The 21,058-nt window shown below is 49.8% G+C and overlaps 1 protein-coding gene across 2 annotated transcripts in view; it reads left to right on the forward strand.

Annotated features, from left to right (window-relative positions):
* The window catches only part of LOC120512662 (gamma-aminobutyric acid receptor subunit beta-4), a 73,485-nt gene that overhangs the window by 33,830 nt on the left and 18,597 nt on the right, over positions 1 to 21,058 (forward strand). For both annotated transcript variants that reach the window (XM_039731226.1, XM_039731227.1), the window contains exon 4: positions 15,544 to 15,764. In XM_039731226.1, the coding sequence (XP_039587160.1) occupies positions 15,544 to 15,764 (221 nt within the window). The remainder of the gene's footprint in view (positions 1 to 15,543; positions 15,765 to 21,058) is intronic.

Raw genomic sequence — 21,058 nt, forward strand, 5'->3', positions numbered from 1 at the left:
CTGCTGCGGCTGCAGTGACAGCCCCGTGAATTCACTACTACTGCGAGTCCAGTTGCTAAGTAACAAGCCAAAGATCACCATGCAGTCTCTCCAAATGCCGTGGCCAGCTGGAAGCTGGATCTGCACAAAGCCCCAGGAATTCCTTTGGAGACAGAGGTCTCAGAGCCTGTGGAGCAGGGAGCAGCAATCCTGCCACCAGGCAGCCTGAGGCTGAGGGGACAGCTCTGCTGCTTCCCCAAAAAGGGCTCCCCTCTGCTTGTGCTGATGGGCTGTGACTTTTTCAACAGTAATGATGACCTTGGATGGATATTTTTGTTGGCCAAATGGCACAATTTGGCCATAAGTAGGAGGTGAACTGTGGGAACCTTGCTGGAGCAAAATCGCAGTTGAGGAAAAACTGAACTGCTGGACAAGGGAATGATTCTTGCTCCTGAAGCTTCCTATTCTACTTTGCTTGTTTCTGCCTGGGAATCTTTCAGCATTCACCTGATATCTTAATGGGAGAGCTTGCAGAATCTCTTTGTCTGCACAATGGGAAATTCTGGGTTGTGGCAAAACTGTGGGGTGAACTGGCTGATTCCCAGCCCAGAGCTTGGGGTTTGCAGCATGAACAAAACCTGGTGGCAATGCTTGCCAAGAGTGATCCCCCAGCGTGGGTCTTTATCAAATTCAGGGTGATCCTGACGTAGGGAGTAATTGGCATTTGACTCTATTGATTCAGAAGGCTGAACAATTGATTTATTAAAACTGTACTATATTACATTAATACTATATTAAAACTATACCAAAGAGATACTGAAAGGATACTACACAAAAGATAGTAAAGAAAAACCTGTGACTGTCTGAGATAGCCAGGACACAGCTTTGAGTGATTGCCTAATGAATCAAAACAATCTGTAGTAGAATTTAATTGACAAACCACTTCAGGTAAACGATCTTCTTAACACATTCCACATGTGCAAAAACAACAGGAGCAGCAAGTAGAGATAAGAATTGCTTTCTCTTCTTCTCTCTGTGCTTCTCCAGGAAAAATCCTGTGAGAGAGAACTATGTCTCTCTGTGTTCAGAGAATGGGAATACCACAAGTCCTTCCAGGGTGCTGCCCTCCCTGAGGAGCAGGGAGTCCTCCAGGACACGTCTGAGCCTCGGGAGGGCTGGGTTGAGGCTGCTGCAGCGCTCAGAAGCGGGGTTCCCATGCTCTGCTCACCAGGCAGTTTCCCAAACGGGGCCGTTTGGGTGCACCCAGAGCTCCCTGAGCCCTCGGGAGGTGCCTGCACCCCACGCCAGGAGAGGAGTCGTGCTGGGGAGGAGGAGAGGCTGTGGCTGGATGCTTTGCAGCGTGCCTTCAGCTGAACAGGGCTATGCATTGCAGTGCTCCATCTGTTCCTCTAGCAGCCGAGTTATCTTTAGCTCTGAACATGTCAGTGTTGTATGGTGCTGGTATGAACCACTTCAGCTTGCACCCCAGCACTCCTGTAGTAGTTAGAATTCCTACTGCATAAAACTGCCTGGGATAATTTCCTCCCCCCGCCCCCCACCCCTCCTTGCTTAAATTTTTATTCATGTTTTCACATGGGCAAAACTCCCCCAGCCTATATATATATTTTATATATATACATGTATTAAAAAGCTGGCTCTATTTGAGAGCAATGTTCCAAACTGCCACCTGTTTCAATAGCAATGTTGCAGCATTGGAGAGGATTACTGCAGAATGCTAAAGTAGCTCTCCCCCCAAGTGAAAGCTTCATCTGATTTGATTGAAAACCAAATTAGACCTTGAGAATCTGACCTTCTGACATGCTGTCATATATACATTTAAAGCACCCAGCAACAGAGAATGCATTTTGTGCAAGAGTGCCAGTGCCTCAATATAGAACCTAAATCCAAATACAAGTGCTTGCGTGTCGTGCTGCTATTTGAATATGTAAATAAATGGGGCTATAAATAGCTCTATATGTTATGTACATGTTAAGTGAAGGTGGCAGATCCGACAGCTGAATGGCTCTGCTGTTTCTGAATGCTGGGAGAGGCTCCCTGCACGCTCCCCACATCTCTCGTGTTTGCTCCTACCCCTCTCAGCCTCTCTGCTATCACATTTTTCAGGCCTCTGGAGAAGATCGTGTGTGGGGACAGGAGCTGTTAATATTCTGAGTCTGTGCTGAGTTGCTAGGCTACAGAGAAAAAGGAACATTCAAGGAAAAGGGATGGTGGAAGGAAGAGGGTCTGCTGAGCTGCTTGGAGATCCAGAGAGGTCCTCTAGTCAGATGAAGGGATCGTTTTGGGGAAGGAGGGCATGCACACATGTGGGATGAGCTGTGGGTAGTCCCTGCTGTCCTGGCACAGACAGAATCTCAGGCCAGCCCCAGCCAGGAAGGAAATGGCAGAGGAGGGAGTAAAAGGGAAGATGCACTGGCTCCTCCTATGCCACTGCTCGCCAGGTGTGCACAGCTGCTCTCCTGCTGCCTGCTCCAGGCTGTGCTGGGTCACCTGGCTGAGCATGCCATCTCACACACCCCTGCCTGCATTTCCCAGGGTGTGCTGACCTCCCCGCTGAGGCTCTGGTGAGGAGGGAAGCAAACCCAAGCCATTCTCACTGCTTACAGGTTGGATCTCACCTCCTTCTCCCTCTGCAGCACCCTGCTACCCCAGCACCCCTGAATCTCCAGTGTGCCTGCAGGGGAAGGCAGCCTGTGCCTTCTGTGTCCCTGACCACCTCCTTTGATGCTTTCCTAGGTCACTGATACACAAAGCATGGACCCTTTTATCCATCAAGAGTCTGTAGCTAGGATTGCAGGGGATGTGTGGTTTTACAATACAGAAGCTCCTGTCTGAGCCTCGTTATTGCTTGCCCCAAAAAGGAGTGTCAGGTACTCAGCTGTACCAGTGAGCCATCAGACCCTTCAGGTGCTGTGAGCTCCACTCCTCTGGAGGGATGGGTTTGCCCTACACTTCCCTCTGTATCAGATCCCTCAGGAAAAAAAAAATTAAACAGTGCTTTTGGGTATTTTTATTATCTGGATACTTTATTTACTGAGCTCACGTGGGCTCCCTGCCAGCTCTGCAAATAGAGCTCCTTGGCTCCAGGACTGTTGGTCCTGGTGCTGCAGCGAGCACTCACTCAGCGTGGACAGGGACTGCAGCTTGTTCTCCCCATCCAGTTGGCTGTGAAGTCAAAGCCTGCTCTGCTTGTGGACCTCCACAGCCTGCTGAAACCTCTTTTTTTTTTTTATTTCCCCTTCATGCATCGTGCAATAAGCTTGACTTGTTCAGCAGAATCAGGAGTGTTTCCTACAGCTGCAGTGTGAATGCTGTTCTCAGTGCTACCAGCACCCACCCACCAGGTCTGGGATCCCACAGTCAGCTGTGGGCTGGATGAAGTGGGAGAGGGCCAGGGGCTCCATGTGTGGGCATTGCTGCTGGCCTCAGCCTGGGCTGGCTCCCTTGGAATAACCCATGCATGGAGGAGGAGGTGCCATCACCCACCCATCATGCTGGCTTCTTCCAGCAACCCTGGCAGTAGAAATGCTTCCCTAGAACAGATCCATTGATCCCCTGCCCTTTCCAGCTGTCCCAGCACGACTGGGCAGTGCTGTGTCCACACTACAGCAGGTAAAGCTGCTTGCTGCCCTTTTCTCTAGCACCATTCCCTGTCACTGAGCTTGTCACTGAGGGGCGACAGATCCAGCTGTGCAGAATATTCACGTGCAGAAAGTCACCCCAGATACAGAACCAGGTCTCTGGGAGCAGGAGGCTGAGGGTTTGCAGAGGAAATGGTTTGCATCCAATTTGTTTGCTCCTGCTGAAAAGGATGCCATCCTCTGTGCTGGGACCATGCCTGACCTAACTGAACCCCCAGCCAGAAATGCGTTCTGCTCTTCATCATCTACTTCATCTTCACTTCATCGTGTTCTGCTCTTCATCATCTTCATCTTCACCTCATCGTGTTCTGCTCTTCATCATCTACTTCATCTTCATCTTCACCTCATGGTGTTCTGCTCTTCATCATCTACTTCATCCTTCCCACGTGATCAAACTTTGCTTTCTACAGGAAACAAACACCAGTCTAAGTTTTTGGTCAAGCCAATCTGTGCCAGCCTAGCTGAGGTGATGGTTTCACCCAGGAGGTGCTAGTTGTCTTAAATGATTTAAAGGAGTTGTTTGCCTCTGGCTACCTCCTGGGAAATGACATCTTTCTGGCAATTTTCAGAACCTGAAACACGAAACTTTCCTTCCCTGAGTTAAAACAATGTCTTCAAAGCCCTGTGTGCTTTGATATTGTTGCAGAGTCTCACGGTTTCAATGCTCAGAGCTGAATATACTGCATTTTATTTTGCCATGTAAAGTAATAATATTGCTTTTTTTATAACATGAATTCATACCTCTGCAGCCCCAAACTGCACTAGAGGTCTTGACAGCACAGGGAATTACAAGCTCTGTCTAATTTTTTTTCCTCAGGGAGGAAAAAATAATTTCTGTGTTTACACATTTCGCACTTGCCCAGAGATGTGGGGGAAAGGTTTAGGAAGCATCACTCATCTTCCAGCATCAACTTTCCCTTGACATAATCCAGTTTTCTTCCTCCATCCTTCTGAGAGCTTTAGAAACTGATATCTTCACTAGTCACTGTTCAAACGTCTCACTCAGATTTAATTTACTCTAATAGGCCGGTTGTTGCATGTTTAATTAAATACCAAGTAATTATTAAAAGCATTTTTGAGCTTTCATGGCTGTATATTAGATATGCCAATATGTGTGTACAGGAGGACGCTGGAAGCACAGCCTGTGAGGCAGGAAGGGAGGAAAGGGGGGCTGGGAGAGGGGAGCAGAGAGGTGGGATTCAGGCAGCAGCACTGTGGAAGGCAGGGGGGTAGGGGGCTGCATTAGTGCAGGTGAGGATGGCCTTGGAAAGCAGCAGGGTTTTCTCTGGTGGGTCAACATAATTTGTTTTAAATCATCAAGCACTTCACACCAAAAAAGCATCTTGTAATAAAAGCAAGTTCTTGGATTCCCTTTCCCAGCTCTGCAATGCCTGGTCAATTCTTCTCTGGGACTGCACAGAAACAGGGCATTAATGCTCATGTGTCCCACACTGTGGGCATGGGTGGCCTTGTGCATGCCTGGGGAGAGATTAAGGGTGATAACAAAAGGGGCTTAGCAATATTTTGCCTTAAGTAAATATGGTAAGGGAGAGAGGGGACTTAGGAAGGCTTGGAGCAGCCATTTGGAGACATCGGAAGCTCTAGCAAAACATAAGTGTGAGTTCCCTATCAGGTGCCAGCCCATCTAGGGTTAGAATGTTGTGTAACAGCATCCCTTTCTGCCTCCAAAATGGCCAAATTCATGTAGTGCCTGTCCCAAAATCTATGTATGGCCTTGCTTCTCTGCCCTTAGGTGGGTGTCTGGCCAAAGTGTGCCCTCCTGTGCTGGTTTCATGGCAAGCTGCAGGAAACAAAAATGTGTCCCCATTAAGTGGCTGCTCTCTGGAAAAGGCAATTTCTCAGGCTATGGTGGGCTTTGAGAGCAATCCAGCTGGTGGTGCAGACACAGGACAGCCAGGGGCAGTTGGGTTGGCCTTTGTGGGCAGAGGAGGAGAGCAGCCCTCAGGAACGGAGTGCATCAGCTCACAGATTTCACAGCCCAGGGGCAGAAAGTGCCTGGCGCTGTTTCCAAAGCGCTTGCCTGAGGATGATGTGCTGCAGGTGGTGATTTTGGGATTGCTGCCTGTAACTCTGAGCAAGGTTGCTGTTCTGCCTGTGCCCACAGAGCAGGTGATGCTCATCCCTGTGCCCATCAGTTCTGCCTCTTTCCAGCAGACTGGGGCAGCTCCGCTGGTGCCACGTGGCGCTGCCTCCTGCTCAGACAGGGCTCTGAGGCGCAGGCTCAGGACTCTGAAGGCCTTGTCACAGCAGATCCCTTTGGCCCAGGACCCAGCTATGTCCTCTAGCTGACACCTGCAGGGCCAGCACCGTTCAGGTGCTGCAGGGACAGGGCCAGGCAGCAGAGAAATAGGGCAACAAAGCCACACTTTCCCCGCACACCCTGGGATGTTGAGGATATTGCAGACACCTGTCCCAGTTTCTGGTCATGCATTCAGCAATTAAACACATGCAAATTACTACAAAAGTAGATCAGATTAGTGAGGGGAACATATCCATGCAAAGTACTTCTCAGGTCTTGAAGAAAATGAGTTCAAGAGCACACAGACCTGCAGCACAGAAGGGCATAGAGTATACCCTAGAAGCCAGCCTCTCCTTGCACTGCTGGAAGAGTGCTCTCCCTGATTCTGCTGACATCTGGCTATTCAAAAAGAAGGAAGGTGGGAGAAGATTGTGTCTTTCCTGCCTGCTAGGCTGAAGTGTAGGGAGAAGGGCAGTATCTGAAATATTTGTCACTTTATGTACAACAACTGTCATGCAGAGCTCCAGACTTGTAAGCTGGGCACTGGCACTTGCACCAAAACAGAAATTAAAAGCAGCATTTTGGCAGGATGCTCTCCCCATGAAAAGTACAGTAAGTACAAAAACTGCTGCCTCCTGCCTCAAGCAAAGGTGAGAGTTGAGTCTGGAGAGACTCTGTGCTGTCTCGGGGCTGGAAAGGCTGCTGGCAGGTATTTACTGATGGCAGGTTAACTGGTGCACCTTCAGCTCTGGGATGCCTTGATTTATCTGCTTGGAGATGGACAATGCCCTCTTTGATGTGCTTGTTGAGGAAGGGCTGTGGCCATTGTGCTCAGTCCTTCCTGCACATTCCTGTGCATTCCTGTACACTTCTGTACATTCCTGTACATTCCTGTATATTCCTGTACATTTCTGTACATTTTTGTACATTCCTATATATTCCTGCACATTCCTGAGCATTCCTGCACATTCCTGTATATTCGTGTACATTCCTTCCGGTACATTCCTACACATTCCTGTATATTCCTGTATATTCCTGTATATTTCTGTACATTCCTCTACATTCCTGTACATTCTTGTACATTCTTGTGCATTCCTGTGCATTCCTGTATATGTCTGTACATTCCTATATATTCTTGTACGTTCCTGTATATGTCTGTACATTCCTCCATATTTCTGCACATTCCTGTACATTCCTCCATATTTCTGTGTATTCCTGTACATTTTACACCGTTCCAATTCCTCGCAGCTGTCTGCAGGCAGATCCTGTCTTCTCCCCTTCAAAACAATTCCTCTTGTTTCTCCTATCCCCTCCTTCAAATGAAACATACTTGAGGACTACTTTGTCCTTTAATTTCTTTCCCAAGAATGACGGGAACAGGAGCTGGTGTTTAATCATCAAAGAAGTTGAAGCCAGCAAACTGTTCATTAGTCTCTGGCAGTGGCAGCTTGGTTTTTACTAAGTCAGATGTTCCATTTTTCTCCCTCTTTCTGGAGCATCTTGGCTTTCCTAATGTTCTTTTGTGATCTTGGACAAGGAGACCATATGTCATTTGCTTATATAGGGAAGGACTTTTATTTGGTTGCTTCTCCAAAAGGAGGTTCTTTATCAAAGTCAGGGGGGAAAAAAGTCAAGTGGTACAGCCAGAGCTGGAGGTGAGTTGCAAAACCTCCTTTATCCCTCACGCCCAGAGCCCTGCAGCAGCAGAAGAGCAGTGCACTCTCTCCTCTGCAGAAAGTTATTGTTCCCAGTACCTTGCAAGTGCTTGGTGAAAGAGCCTCCAGTAGCAGCCTGGAACAGTCACCTTCACTTTCAAAGCCCCACTGAAAGGTATCCAACTCATTTGTCATCCACAAAAATGGACCAGGCACAAAGCAATGTCTGTGTTGCCAGAATTGCTGTGTTCTGAGCAAATATTTGACCTCTCCACACACATTATCCTTTCAATTTCTGGTCCTGGTGCCTGGGTCTAGTGGAGCCCCTAATGAGCCTGCACACTTCTGCCCCTGGACTAGTTCAGTGCTGAGGGTTCTCTAGGTCACAGCACGAAGGAAAATGATCTGACCCAGCCTGCCCACGAGGTGTGTCTCTCAGGAGCTGTGCTGGGGGTCTGGGGAGCAGCTGCTGGGAGTTCTGTTCAAACATGGAAGCAGTTGGAAGACGGAGCCTTGCAGCATTCTTGAGCTATTCTTTCCTGTGAGTTCCTTTCCATAAGAACTTGAATTTATTTTCCATATTAATGCTTAGACCTTCCAAAATACTCCTATGCTCCTGACTTCATGCTTTTGTAACATCTAATTGCACAGACTCTGTGGAAAGTTATTTCCATTACCTTGCCTTCAGTCTATTCTTGTGCAACAGCCCATTGCTGAACGTCAGACTCTGCCAGAGCTCTGCTCTGTGCTTAACCCCTGCAACAGTTCTCCCTGCCTTGCTGTCTCCTGCCTCTATCAGAGCCTCTCAACTAGTTCTGAGAGGGTTTGTGATTATTTGTGCTCTGATGAGTAACCCTGAAGTGTCTAAAAGGAGGTGGGACGCTGTGAGCCTGAGAGCACAAGGTTGTGCTTGTTTACCAGCTTAATACATGCACTACAGGGAGTGGGAAAAGAGAAAATCTGACTTGTACCTGTTTAAAGTGATGTGCATACAGTGAAGGACTCACAGCCACAAGACTGCAGATGCCAAAGGTTGAATATTTTGAGAAATAAGATAAGCTCTCATAAGAGAAACTGACTGTCTTCAATTAAGAAGGTATCAGCTCTGACTGAGGAGATCCTTAAATCCAAATAGCTGCAGAATTAAGTATCACAACAAAATTTAAACTTATATTCCATCCTGTGGTTCTCTTTCCTGTTACTGAAGACAGGCTATGACTGTATAAAGACTTTTGGTCTGACACAGTGCACCTCCAAAGCCAGCACAAACACATTTGTAAGAACTGCACTCGGGTTCAGAGCATGTTTGTGTCCTGCAATCTGACACAGGACTGCAGGAGAAGAGGGGCTCCTCACTTTTGCATCCCTCCTGTCACTGCAGTGGCAGAAAGGGACACGATGCCCTGTGGTGCCTTAACTGCTCCTGCCCACCCCTTGCTGTTCCTTGCCCCATGGACAAGGAGGCTCAGGTTCCTGAGCTGAAGGGCCTTGGTGGTTTGGGCACATCCCTGCACACCATTTAGCAGCCATGGCTGGCCCACCCAGCTGTTCTGTGTCCCTCACTGAGTTATGGTGGCTTCAGGTAATATCCCAGGGTGTCGCTGCTCCAGCAGCAGCCAGCCCGTGCTCCCCATGCCAGGAGTGGCTCCTCTCCTGCAATGGTCCCCTCCCCTAGTTCACAGGTCCTCTCACTGCCTTGGTCCCCCCAAACTTTGCCTTCCTCTGCACAAGCCTGTTTGTTCCTGTGCTCAGATCTGGCATCTCAGCCTGGGACACTCCTCCAAGAGGCAGCTTGGTGTGACAGTGACAGTGTGACATTTCTGCTCCCGGCCTGCACAGAGCCAGCACCAGAGGGAGGGGTCCAGGGCCAGGCCAGGTTTGCTTCCCAAGGAACATTTCACTCCCAAAAGGGGCTCTGTGAGGTGGAGGGGGAGAAGCAGCTCATAGGATAGATGTCAATAAAGGTGTCTGGAAAATGAGCCAGTGGAAATTCATTCTTGAATTCATAGCAATGGTGCCAGCTTATTTCCCTCCTTGCTGTGACTCAGCTGCTGTTCCCTCAGACTTCTCTGCCCTGTCCTCTGAGAGTCTGGGGAATCCCTGTGCATGCTTGGCTGAGTTTGTTGCCTCTGGGGTTCTGCAGAAAATACCTTGCTCCATTCATGCCCCTGCCGTGTCAACACTGCAGCCGCTCACAGTGTACACCAACTTTGGTTTGGGGGGCTCAGCTGAGCTTCAGGAGAGGCTGCAATTATCAACATCCTCTCATCTGGAAATGGATTTTAGCATTCCTGTCCTCAGCAGCTGGTAGGACACCCCATCATCCCAACACGTGGGGCCCCCAGGTAATCTCCTCATCCTTTTGCAGTATTTTCTGTGTCCCTCTAGGTGAGCTCTGCTCACAGGGGAGCACCTCTGCACCATGAGTGTCTGCCAGCTCTCACCTCTGCCTCGTGTGCCTCACTGAGCAGGAAGAAGGAGAGAGAAAAAAGCTCTGGAAAGGTTTTGGAACCCTTGGGAGCGGGGGTGTGGGGGGCTGGTGCTGGCAGCTGGCACAGAGCTGCTCAGCAGAGCCAGACAAGTGCAGGGATCCCTCAGGGACAGCCAGGCTCAGCAGCTCCCCACTTTTCCAGCAGCTCAGGGGCCATCAGGGCTGCAGGAGGGGAGCTGTGGCCATCCACACACAGCTGGGATAGGAGGGCAGCTCAGGGATGCTGCAGGGAGTCCAAGTTTTCTACAGGAAGAGTGATAAAGTTCTGGAATGGCTGCCCGGGGAGGTGGTGCAGTCCCCATCCCTGGGTGTGTGTAACAAAGCCTGGATGTGGCACTGGGTGCCAGGGTTGAGTTGAGGTGCTGGGGCTGGGCTGGACTCGGTGATCTTGAAGGTCTCTTTCAACCCGGTGATCCTGGGAATTCTGTGAAAGTCCTGGGAGTGGTGCTAGAGCTGGGAGCTGCTGGGTACCAGACCTTGGGGACAAACTGAGGGATCTGGCCTCTGCTGGGCTGGCAGAGAGGGAGGAGAGGCTTCTTTGAAGCACACAAGTTCTTTTAGCAAAGAGGCACCTGCTTTTTAGGTCAGTGAGCCTCAGCAGGGCTGAAAGAGCTTCCCCCTGGCCAAAGCTCTTCATTCTGGCATTTCAGCTCCCACAGAGGATGCTGGGCAGGGCAGCCTGACATGGCCAGCTCAGCTCTGGTAGCAAAGCCCAGTTGAGAGTTTGCAGGTATCTTTGCAAAGCTTGCTTTCCCTTGGGATGGAAAACAGGAGAACAAGGAGGGGCATGCAACTTCTGATCATATCTACCCTTCAAAAGCTCCCTTTGTCCTGTCCCAGCCTTTGTTTTTTAAAAAATCAATTCCAGGGTCATGCTGAACACTTCCCAAAGTGCAGTGCAACCTGCAGGGAGTTTCTGGTGAGGAGTGGCACCTCCCTGCTGCCAGCCTCACTCCTCCTTCCCCAGCAGGCACCAGATGAAGCAGGAGCTTGCACAGGGTGGCCTGGCACATGTGTGCCCCTTCCAGAGTGGGTCCTGCCTTCTATCCCAGGGCAGGGTGAGCTGGGAGCTCCCCACAAAGCTCTGCCATGCTTGTCCCAGCTGTGTTGGCCATGGCCAGACTCTGGCCCTGCCTGAGCATCCTGTGGTCCCCCACAAAGACCAGTGGGATCCATCATTTGGGAGCATTTTTGTTGCTGCTGGAGCCGCCCTGGTGCAGGGTGGAGAGGGTCTTGGCTGCCAGTTTAGAGACAAGGGAAAAGTCAGATTTTCCTACATCTCTCTCCTTTAGAGACAAGGGGAAAGTGAGATTTTCCTGCACCTCTCGTTTGCTCCTCCAGCAGCCCCATGGAGAACTCTGCTTACTGTGTGTGTGTGCAGAGGGAAAACCCCTCACTTACCCTGGCAGGCAGCAGGAGACCCAGCTCTGCTGTCCCAACAAGACACCTCAGTGGTGAAGTGGAAGGAAGAGCTGGAGGGGTGTGTGGGCTCCAGGGGTGTCTAATTCAGAGTTCTTCACTGAATCTGGTAAATTGGCCAACTGCTGTCAGCTGGTGATTCTGGGAAACCCAGCTTGTGTCATATCCGTGGCATCAGCAGGCCTGTGAGTGTCACGGATTAGTGGGAGGTTTGGGAAAGCCTCATATTAGCCCAGTGACAGATAAAACCCCACAACAAAGGCCACGTCATCCAAGGCTTGGAGGAAAATCAGGCTCATTGCTTCTGATTCCTGAACCTGTGAACCCCTGCATGCCTTGGCTCCATCTGGCCATTCTGCAGAGCAATGTCACCCTTGGCCATTACTGCACGTGCTCTGGAAGGAGGGCTGTGATTAAGGTCCCAGCAGCTCTGGAGCCTGGCCAGGGTGTGATGTTAGGGTGGCACATGGGTACTCCTGGCCAGGAAATGGGGGGTGAAGGGGAAGGCAAGCTCACTGCTTCCTCTCCTGCCAGTGTTGCCTCCAGCCCCAGCTGTGCCTGCCCTGTCCCTCTTCCCCATGGCTTGGTTCTGTCTGTGGGAATGCATAAAATCAGAGGGTTTTGGGAAGGCTGGGAAAGGCAGGCCTCAGAGACAGCAGAACTGTGATTAGAGTTAAGCAGTAGCCATAAAATAAGTTAGCAGGAAAATTATGTGAAAAGTAGAAATGTAAGGACAAATGGAACAACAGTCTGTGTATTAACTCTTGTCTAGAATAACTCCCTAAGCTACAGAAAGGTATATCTAGTGAGATATTAGGAAGTTCTAAGCTTAATAATGGAGCTCTGTGCATTGTGTTTTAAGGTTTACAAACAGGTGTGGTATTCAAAATAAGCAAGCATTGTTTAACCGAAGGTACGTGTGCTTGTAGTGGTTGGATAGAACTACTGTCAATAGGCTTTCTCTTTGTGTGATTGGTCAAAAAACTTATAAAGTGAGTTGTAACATGAAGTTCTTGGTCTGCTTCCTGGGATGTGAGCTGCTGGTACCTTCCCATTGTCATAACCATGCAATGAGACTGATGTTGGAAAATAAAACAGCTCAAGACATGTTCCTAGCAGTCCCATCCTGTTTGTGATTTGTACACAGCCCCTGGTCCAGCTGTGCCTGCCCTGTCCCTCTTCCCCATGGCTTGGTTCTGTCAGTGCCCCTTGTCCCTGCAGGGAGGGCTGGCCACTGTGGGGTGGACACCTGCCCTGCTCTTCCTTCTGCCCAGAAATCCTGCCTGCTGCTCAGCAATGTGATGAGAGCAGCAGAACAAGAAGTGGAGCACAGGAATCAGCAGAGAGAGAGGCTGAGGGAAACCTGAGGCCCTGCAGGAACCATGGTTATGAAGTGCTCACCTCCACGATGCTGCCCAGAGAAATCTGCTGTGCCAAGGAGCCCAGGAAGGCTGGAGAACAGAGCTTCCCCAGGAAGGTTTCTGCACCTGAAGAACATCCTCTAGCTGATGGCTAGGGCGTAGGCTTTTCTGTCAGCACCCCTCTGAACTTGTTCCATCAGTCCTCGGAACACAGAGGATGTGTTTTAGAAGGTGCATTGTTCACTTTGTGAGCAGCTTGCCCTTTTTGTCTCCTGGACATCAGTGCCACCTCTTGCCTGCTGCTGCTTGAAGGCTGGCAGGAGCCTGCAGTGACAGCAGGGTGGCCTGGTTAGGGGTGAGGTGTTGCAGGGCTCTGTCAGGGATTAGGGAAATGCAGGTCAGTGAAGGAGCTTGCCAAGATGTGTGGGTGGAGTTCTCAAAGAGGGGGGGATGGAAAGGATGCCTCTGTAGCCAAGTGTCCCACAGGCAGGGATGAATCTGTTACCAACAGGAGTAAGAGGATTCAGGAATTTGGGTGCTCTGCTCCTCTGTGCTCTCACTGCAGTGCAGCCCCAAGCATCCTGGGAGGGATTCTGGGGACAACATCTTCCTTTGAAAGGTCCTGACCAAAACAAGAATATTTGTGCCTCTGAGAGATGGACTGTGAGGCTTCTGAGGCAGGAGTTTACAGTCCTTTAAAAAGCAGAGAAAATCAGCTCCTTGGGCAGATAGTTGTCACTGTGTCTTTGTTCTTTTCAAGACAGCACAGAAAGTGGCAGATATAGCTCTGTATCTGGTGTGCTCCGCAGATTTACACCGTGACCTTTCGGATGTGCATGTGGGTCTGGATTTCTGAATCATGGTTAGATATCCAAAAGCTGGCATTATCCGTGATGTGGGATTATTTGAGCTTGTTTTCAGAGGTGTTAATCAAACCTGGCTCTGAATGAAGTCTGTGGGAGAAGACAGGCAGGCAGATGCCTCAGTGCTCAGCCCAGATGTTGGCGCATGAGCAAGCTCCTCACCAGCTCCTCGCACAGAGCTGGGATTTGCAGAGCAGAAAAGCTCATGCTGCAAATTCATGTGGTCAAGGGGATTCCTGTGGCACTGCAGGGACTGCTTGAGAAGAGACAATGTGATCCCACCTGTTCTAGATCATTTGCAAAAATGCTTTTTATTTAATGACTTGGGGAAAAAATCTCTGACTTCTGTAAGGTCACTGTCAACTTGTGCCCTAATCAATCAATAGATTTTAATGCCATCTGGTTTACCCCAAAAATCTTGTCTCCCAACCTATTTAAGGCCTGTTGTGAGAATGTTTCCTGAGAATGTTTCCTGTCATTGGTGTGTACAAGACTCCTTCCTGTACTGCTTGTTTACCTGAGAAGATGAAGCTGTTCTATTGTGTGGCACCACACTGTGCCTTGCACAGGCTGATCCGAGGCCTCTGGATGTGCCCTGGCTGTGCCCAGCAATGGGTTTGGTTTCTGCACAGCTACAGCCACCAACAGCTCCTGCTCCCTTCTATAAAATTCTTGTGTTGGCAACAGTTTTAAGTGTCAGCTTTTCTCTGTTGGACTGGAGGAGAGCAGGAGGTTTGTATGGCATTGTGGTAGCTGGGGGTGGTTGGGAATCACAGAATTATTTAGGGTGGAAAAGATGTCTAAGATTGAGTTCTACCTGTGACTGAACCCTGCTTTGTCAGCCAGACCATGGCCTTGAGTTCCACATCCAATTGTTCCTTGGACACCTCCAGGAGTGGCGACTGCACTCCATTCCAATGTTTAACAACCCTTTCCACGAAGAACTTCCTCCTGATGTGCAAATTTATGGGAAATTTTTCAGGGAGCTGCCCCTTTACCAGTGGATCATGCTCCACTGATGACAGATTTCCTCCCCGTATGTCCCTTCCTGAGAACCACCACGAACTCCCAGCTCAGCTCCCATAAGGAGGCAAGGCTCAGGGCTTGTCACGGCTGGCCTGGCCCAACCTTCAAACCTTGGCCTCGAGGTGAGGCTCTCCCTGTGCCCTTTGGAACAGCCCCAGCTTCTGCTGAAACTAAACTGGCTTTTACCAACCAACGAGCAGTGCCTGGACATGGGTGGATTTTATTTATGTCACCTTTGTGTGAGGGAAGTGGGGAACAGCCCTGGAACTCTTTGCTGGGTAGCCACTGTTGGCTAAAACTTATTCCTCATAAATTCGAGCACCCTTTGGTGCTCCCATAGCCTGAACTGCTGCTGGTGGTACGGACAGGCTCTCAGCAGGCTGGGACAGCAGGAGTAGGATGCAGTTTTTCTTGATTGGAAACATAAATGGCAAGGACAGCAGAAACAGGGGACAAAACGTGTAATGGTGTTTCGTCCCCTGTAAAACTTGGGCTTGCTCCCGTTTTCACAGAACAAATCACAGCACACACTCCTCCAAAAAAAAGAGAAAGAGAAAAAACCGACCAACCAACCAAAAATTTTAAAAATCCCAAAAAACAAACCTAAAAAAACCGCCAAAACAAAACACCAAAAAAAAAAAAAAGAACAACAAAAACAACCAAAAAAAAAAAAAAAGAAAAACACCACAAAAAAAACGCCTTACAAAAAAGTGTTGGAGGTGTGGACCCACACATTAGGGTGCCAAGGAACTGGGGGAGGTGTTGGCAGTGGTTGGTGAGGGGCTGGAGCTGCAGTGGCCCCAGGCTGACGTGTGCCATTTCTCCACCAGGATTACACCATCACCATGTACTTCCAGCAGAGCTGGCGGGACAAACGCCTGGCCTACAACGACCTTCCTCTCAACCTGACCCTGGACAACCGGGTGGCTGACCAGCTGTGGCTGCCTGACACCTACTTCCTGAACGACAAGAAGTCCTTTCTGCACGGGGTGACGGTGAAGAACCGCATGATCCGCCTCCATCCTGACGGGACCGTCCTCTACGGCCTCAGGTGAGTCCAAGGCTTTGCTTTAATGGTTCCTGTCAAAAACCACACCTCGTTTGAACTTCTCTCGTCTCTAAAAATATTCTGGCAAGGCAAGGACCCAAAAGATGCTCAAGTGCTACTCGGTTTTGTGTTGCTGTTTCTTTCTAACGTTTCCTGTGCTGCTATAGATGGATGTTGGAGAGGGGAATAGTCTGCTCTGGGCGTTTCAGGTCACTGTCATTCATGTTGCATAACACTTCCATTCGAAACACTAATTTTCAGTTGCTTATAATTTTCTGCAAGTTTGGGCTATGGAGATGAGCCTTTGTTACTGTGGTATCCAAGACGAAATTTCTGCAGCCTTTTAGTCAAGCCACTTCAGTCATTTCTTGTGTTCAAGATAGGTTTGTGTAAGGCTAAGGAAAATATCTGTTTACTAGAACAATTCTGAGGATGGAGGCTTGAAAATTGATATCTGGTAGGAGAATGGTCCTCAGTGAGGAGATTTTTTTGTGGTGTCTGGAACAAATTGACATAGGCAAGTCCAAGGCCTTTGAAATTGCTGTGCATGTGCAAAGTGCAGGGAGAAAAGGTTGGTCTTACTCTGTTATCTGGGTATGTGAAGGGGCCAGGGTAGGTAATAAAGTTGAATGGAGAGGCAGAGGGTGAAAAGCTGCAAATTTGCAGCTGCAGGAGGCTGTAGCTGAAAATCCAGGAAGCAATTTTTCCAACCCTGTATTTGTTTGCTTTATTCTCAATATATATATATATTTGTTTGGGTTTTTATTGTTGTTGTTGGGTTTGTTTGGTGAGGGTTCTTTATTTTTGTCTTTTTTTTTTCCTTTTCAATTACCAAATTCACAGCTGGCTCTTTTGACCTGCCTCCACAAATATTTGTGATAGCATCTCTGGGCTTTTGTCCCAGAGATGGAGGGAAGGGGAAGGAAAGGGGGAGGAAAGACCATTCCCCTTCAGAGAGGGTACACCCACCCTTCCCATTTACAGTTTACAGCTCTTGTGCTCTGTGGCAAAGTGTGACTTTAGGATTATTTCACACCTCTCTGAGTGGCAGGGCTGTTTTGGGGAGGGTAGGGCTGGGTGTAGGCATGGCAAAGCAGGAGGCTGCCCAGAACATCATCCTGCCAGAGGTGCCCTGTGCTCTGCCACAGCAGCAGCAGCACTGCTGGTGCTGAGGGACACCCTGGGGTCCCTGGGGTCATGTCTGGGCTGGTTTTGCCTTTCAATTAATGGAAGCCTTCTGCTCCAGGCCCAGAGATGGCAAAAGGTGCAAGAAACCAGCTCTGTGACCCTGTCCCTGCTGTGCCTCTCCCTTCCAGGACAGGTACATCCATATCTCTCCATTGCAGTGATGTTGTTGGTCTGAACCTGTCAGAGAGCCCTGAGCTGCCTTTGCTGACCCACCAGGGAGACTGCAGCAGTGCCACAGCTGCCTCCCCCAGACTTCCTCATTGTATCCCACCAGGAGAAGGGCAGGCAGGCAGATGTTTTGACTTGGAAGCAGGTAGGAGTACAAATTCAGGAAGGAGGGGGCAAAGAGTGCTGCTGAGCTCAGGCTGCTCTTTGCTGCTGATCAGCCCACCTGAGCACAGAGCTGCCTCCCCCAGGCTGGTGGGCAATCTCTGCACACACCTGCACAGCACAAGTACAAGTGCTGGTGTATTTTTATCAGCTGCTATTTAGCTTGAAGAACGAGCAGTGTGAACCCAGCAGCATGGGGGATAGGCAGGGCATGTCCTTGGAGGGTTTGCACTCGAGCTGGGCCACTGTGCCAGCTCCTCATGCACTGTCCCTTCCCTTCTCCTCCCATTCCAGCTCCCTGGAATGACCTGTGCAAATGGGAGAGAAGAGGAAAATTGCACCCAGGCCAAATGAAAGAAAATGACAGCTGTTTGCCCGCTATTTCCAGGGCCTCAGTAAGAGCTGCCTGTGTTGGTTTAACTTTTGGCTGGTTTTCCTGGAAGCTGCTCCCTTGCCCCTGGAGAAAATGACAATGGCAAAAGTGAAGCTCTGAGCAATGGCAGCTGCTGCTCCCCAGCAGTACCGCAGGTCAGGATGGCTTGCTGAAAGCACTGGGGTTATAAACCAGCTGCCCTGATTGCTTGAAGCCCCTCTAGCTTTGCTCACAGTGGTAGGAAAAGGATTTCTTTAGGGCTGCTTTCTGTACTGACTCCTGGACCTCCATTCTTGCTGAAAACAGGAGTACTAGGTCCAGTTTTTTCCAGGTGCAAATAACAGTGATCCTCCTCAAAAATACACAGCAAGTGTAAGCAAGGAAGAAAACAGTCCCTGAATATTCACCTGAGCTCCCCTCCTCTCTGTAAATGTGCAGCCAGGCTTGCCCTGCCAACAGGAAGAGAGGTGCAGGTGCACCCTGTGCTCTGGAGCCTGTTCTTGTCCTGCATTTTGTGGAGGAATTTATGAAATGGAGTCGCCCTGATGGCAGAGGGCCAAAGGAGGCCATACCTGTTTCTTTTCCTTTGTTTGCCAGCTCCCCTGGAGCGAGACCCCACATCTCCTGCTCCTCTCCCTTCTCGCCAGCCGCTTCCCCCTCCTCTGAGCTGATCCTGTAGCAAAGTGACTCAATCATGCTATTTGTGGCACAACAGTCATTTTTTTTCCAGCAGGCTCTGATGTCAGAGAGCAGGGAAGGATGACATCCTGGCAGGCCCTTGCCTTCAGCAAGTGTTCCAGGGACCAGCAGGACCAGGTTCAGTCCCTGCACCAGACCCCAGGGTCCAAGTCAAGGCACACCCAAGTCATGAGGAGTTCCTGACTACTGTGAGAACACGAGCAGGCTCCAGATTACTTGTTTGCACGAGTAAATGAAGCCCTGTAATCCATTGTGAGAGCTGGGTGTCAGAAAAGCACATTCCTCTTGGTTTTGGTGGAATTAGCAAATTAATGGTTGAAGGAAGTGCAATCCAGCTCCATCTCAGGGAAGCGTTCCATACAAAAGCTTACTCCAAAATTAATTCCCACCGGGCTCACATTAATAGCTGGTTGCCAGGTCTCCAACAAAAGGAATGAATAAACAGCAGCAGCGATGCTGGGGAGCAGGACTGGTGTTTCCTACCCCCTTCCCCAAGCAGTTACCAGATGGCACAAACCCCAGAAGGCCAAACAGAGCCAGCCCAGAGGGCAGTCCCAGCTCTGCAGGCACCGTGGGATGGGAGGGTGCAGGAGGTGTTACCTGGCCCCTGAACACCTCGCTGGAGTGAGAAGTGCCTGTGGAGCACAGGAGGGATGCTCACCCAGGGTGTGAAACAGGGGAGTGCTAAAATGATGTGGAAATCCTGCAACAGAATGGGAGGCTTGAAGGTGCTACCCACAAAGGCAAAGCTGCTGGGTGGTGGAGGGAGGTGGATAAAACAGTGAGGAAAATCTGGATAGCACTGGCTAAATTTCATATATTTTTCCACCTAATGGCTTTTTAAAATTTATTTTTTGGTCAGAAATTGCATCGGTTCCATCAAATTTTGAACAAAAAATTAGGGAGACATTTTTTCATTTAAGAAAAACCATGCCAGCGCATGTTGATGTTTCACTAAGGTCAATATTTCTCTCACTCTTACAAGATGCTTTACAACCACCATTGATGTTTGAGTAACAGAATTGCCAAGGCCTTCTCTGGACCTCCAGACACTATCTGGAGCCCTGCCCCAATATTCAATAAGCTTTACATTATCACACATTCAGGCTATATATTGGTCTGGTATTTTTATTTCCTTGCCCAGACCGTGCAGCATCCATTTGGTAGTGAAACAAGTCGACACTTGTCAAGTGCTGATGTCACCAGCATTTTGCTGTCTGTTTTCAGAGAGCTAAAAATAGCAACCACTGTAACAATGCTGAAATTCTCGTGTGGTAATTGGGGAATCATATTTGAAACCAGCTTTAAAGCATCCTTCAGGGAAATCTTGAAGCCGTTTGGTGTCATTCTAATTAGAGGCAGAACCGGATTTTTGGCAAAGCAGGTGATTAGAGGAGGCTAGGTTGCCTGCCTGGGCTGGTGGGGAATCTGGGATGTTGGGAAGCAGGCAGGGAGCAGCGTGGACGATGCCTGGCTGGCGAGGAGCCCAGGCAGTGTAAACTGAGCAACTGGAAAACTGCAGAGGAATTTGGTGGTGGAGGCTAAATCCTGTGTGGAGGGAAGGAGGGATCTCCTCCTGCGAAGGTGGGGGTGGTGCTGGGGAACGTGTGCATGTGTGAGGTGGGGGTTTTTATTCCTGGCCCTGGTGATGTAACGAGGTGTGCTTAAAGGATGAGTCAGTTCAGGAGCACGCAGAGGTGCCAAGGCACCGTGGGGTGCCGAGCCCAAGGAATGCTCTCCTGGGGAGGCAGAACCCTCTCATCAGTGAAAAAAAATCCCTTAAAGCAAGAGGGAGAGAATTGCCATGCTTCAAACACCTCAAAATGTTTTAAGCTGAGAGATGCTGGGTGTATCTGTTCTGGCAGCACCTAATTTCTGCCCTCCATGGTGACTTCTCACCAGTCAGCCGCTCCTGGTGCCACCAGCCCTCTCACTGCTGACCCACGTGGGGACCAGACCTCGCTGCTGGGCAGGACAGCAGCCAGGACATCCCTTCTGGCCCACCTGGCATTGTGGAGCAGAGCAGGGTGATGTCAGACATCCCCCCAGCCTTGGGGACACTGTCACACTGTCACAGCCCCCCGTGCCACTCCAGAGCCTGCCCTGCCTGCTCCCCATGGCTGGGGCTCCTCCTGGGGGCTTCTCCACAGCCCCCATGCCCAACCTGGCCCTTGATCAGGATCCAGCCCTGGCAGTGTTGCATTCCCCACGTCCCAGCCTGGGGTTATTTAGCTCTCCAGCCAGTAGAAAGGTTTCTTTTGCTCCTGTCTCACTTGGAGCTGCTGTCTGCACCATATCCTTGTTTTCTCCATAGGTATTCGTTGATTTTCTTCAAGAATCTGGCCTGATGGGTTAAGACAGGACTTTTTAACACTGAAGAGCTTTTTTCTGTGCTGAGACCACTGAGCAATTTTCTTCTCCCATCTCACAGGCCAGCAGGGAAGAAATCCACTATTTTTGCTTCCCTTTCCCTCCCTGAGAGAGTTTTCTCTGGAAATGTGAGAGATGATTCAGGCTCTGCCCTGCCTCTGGGAGCTCTGCCTGCTCCCTCTGCAGGTTAGGCAAAGGCAACAGAAATCTCCCCTGTGACAGCTGGGGTGCTAAAAGTTGGACTCATATCCATCCATCCATCCATCCATCCATCCATCCATCCATCATCCATCCATCCATCATCCATCCATCCATCCATCATCCATCCATCATCCAT

Source organism: Passer montanus, unplaced genomic scaffold (genome assembly GCF_014805655.1).
Source record: "Passer montanus isolate IOZ18808 unplaced genomic scaffold, ASM1480565v1 scaffold76, whole genome shotgun sequence".
NCBI classification, from domain to species: Eukaryota; Metazoa; Chordata; class Aves; order Passeriformes; family Passeridae; genus Passer; species Passer montanus.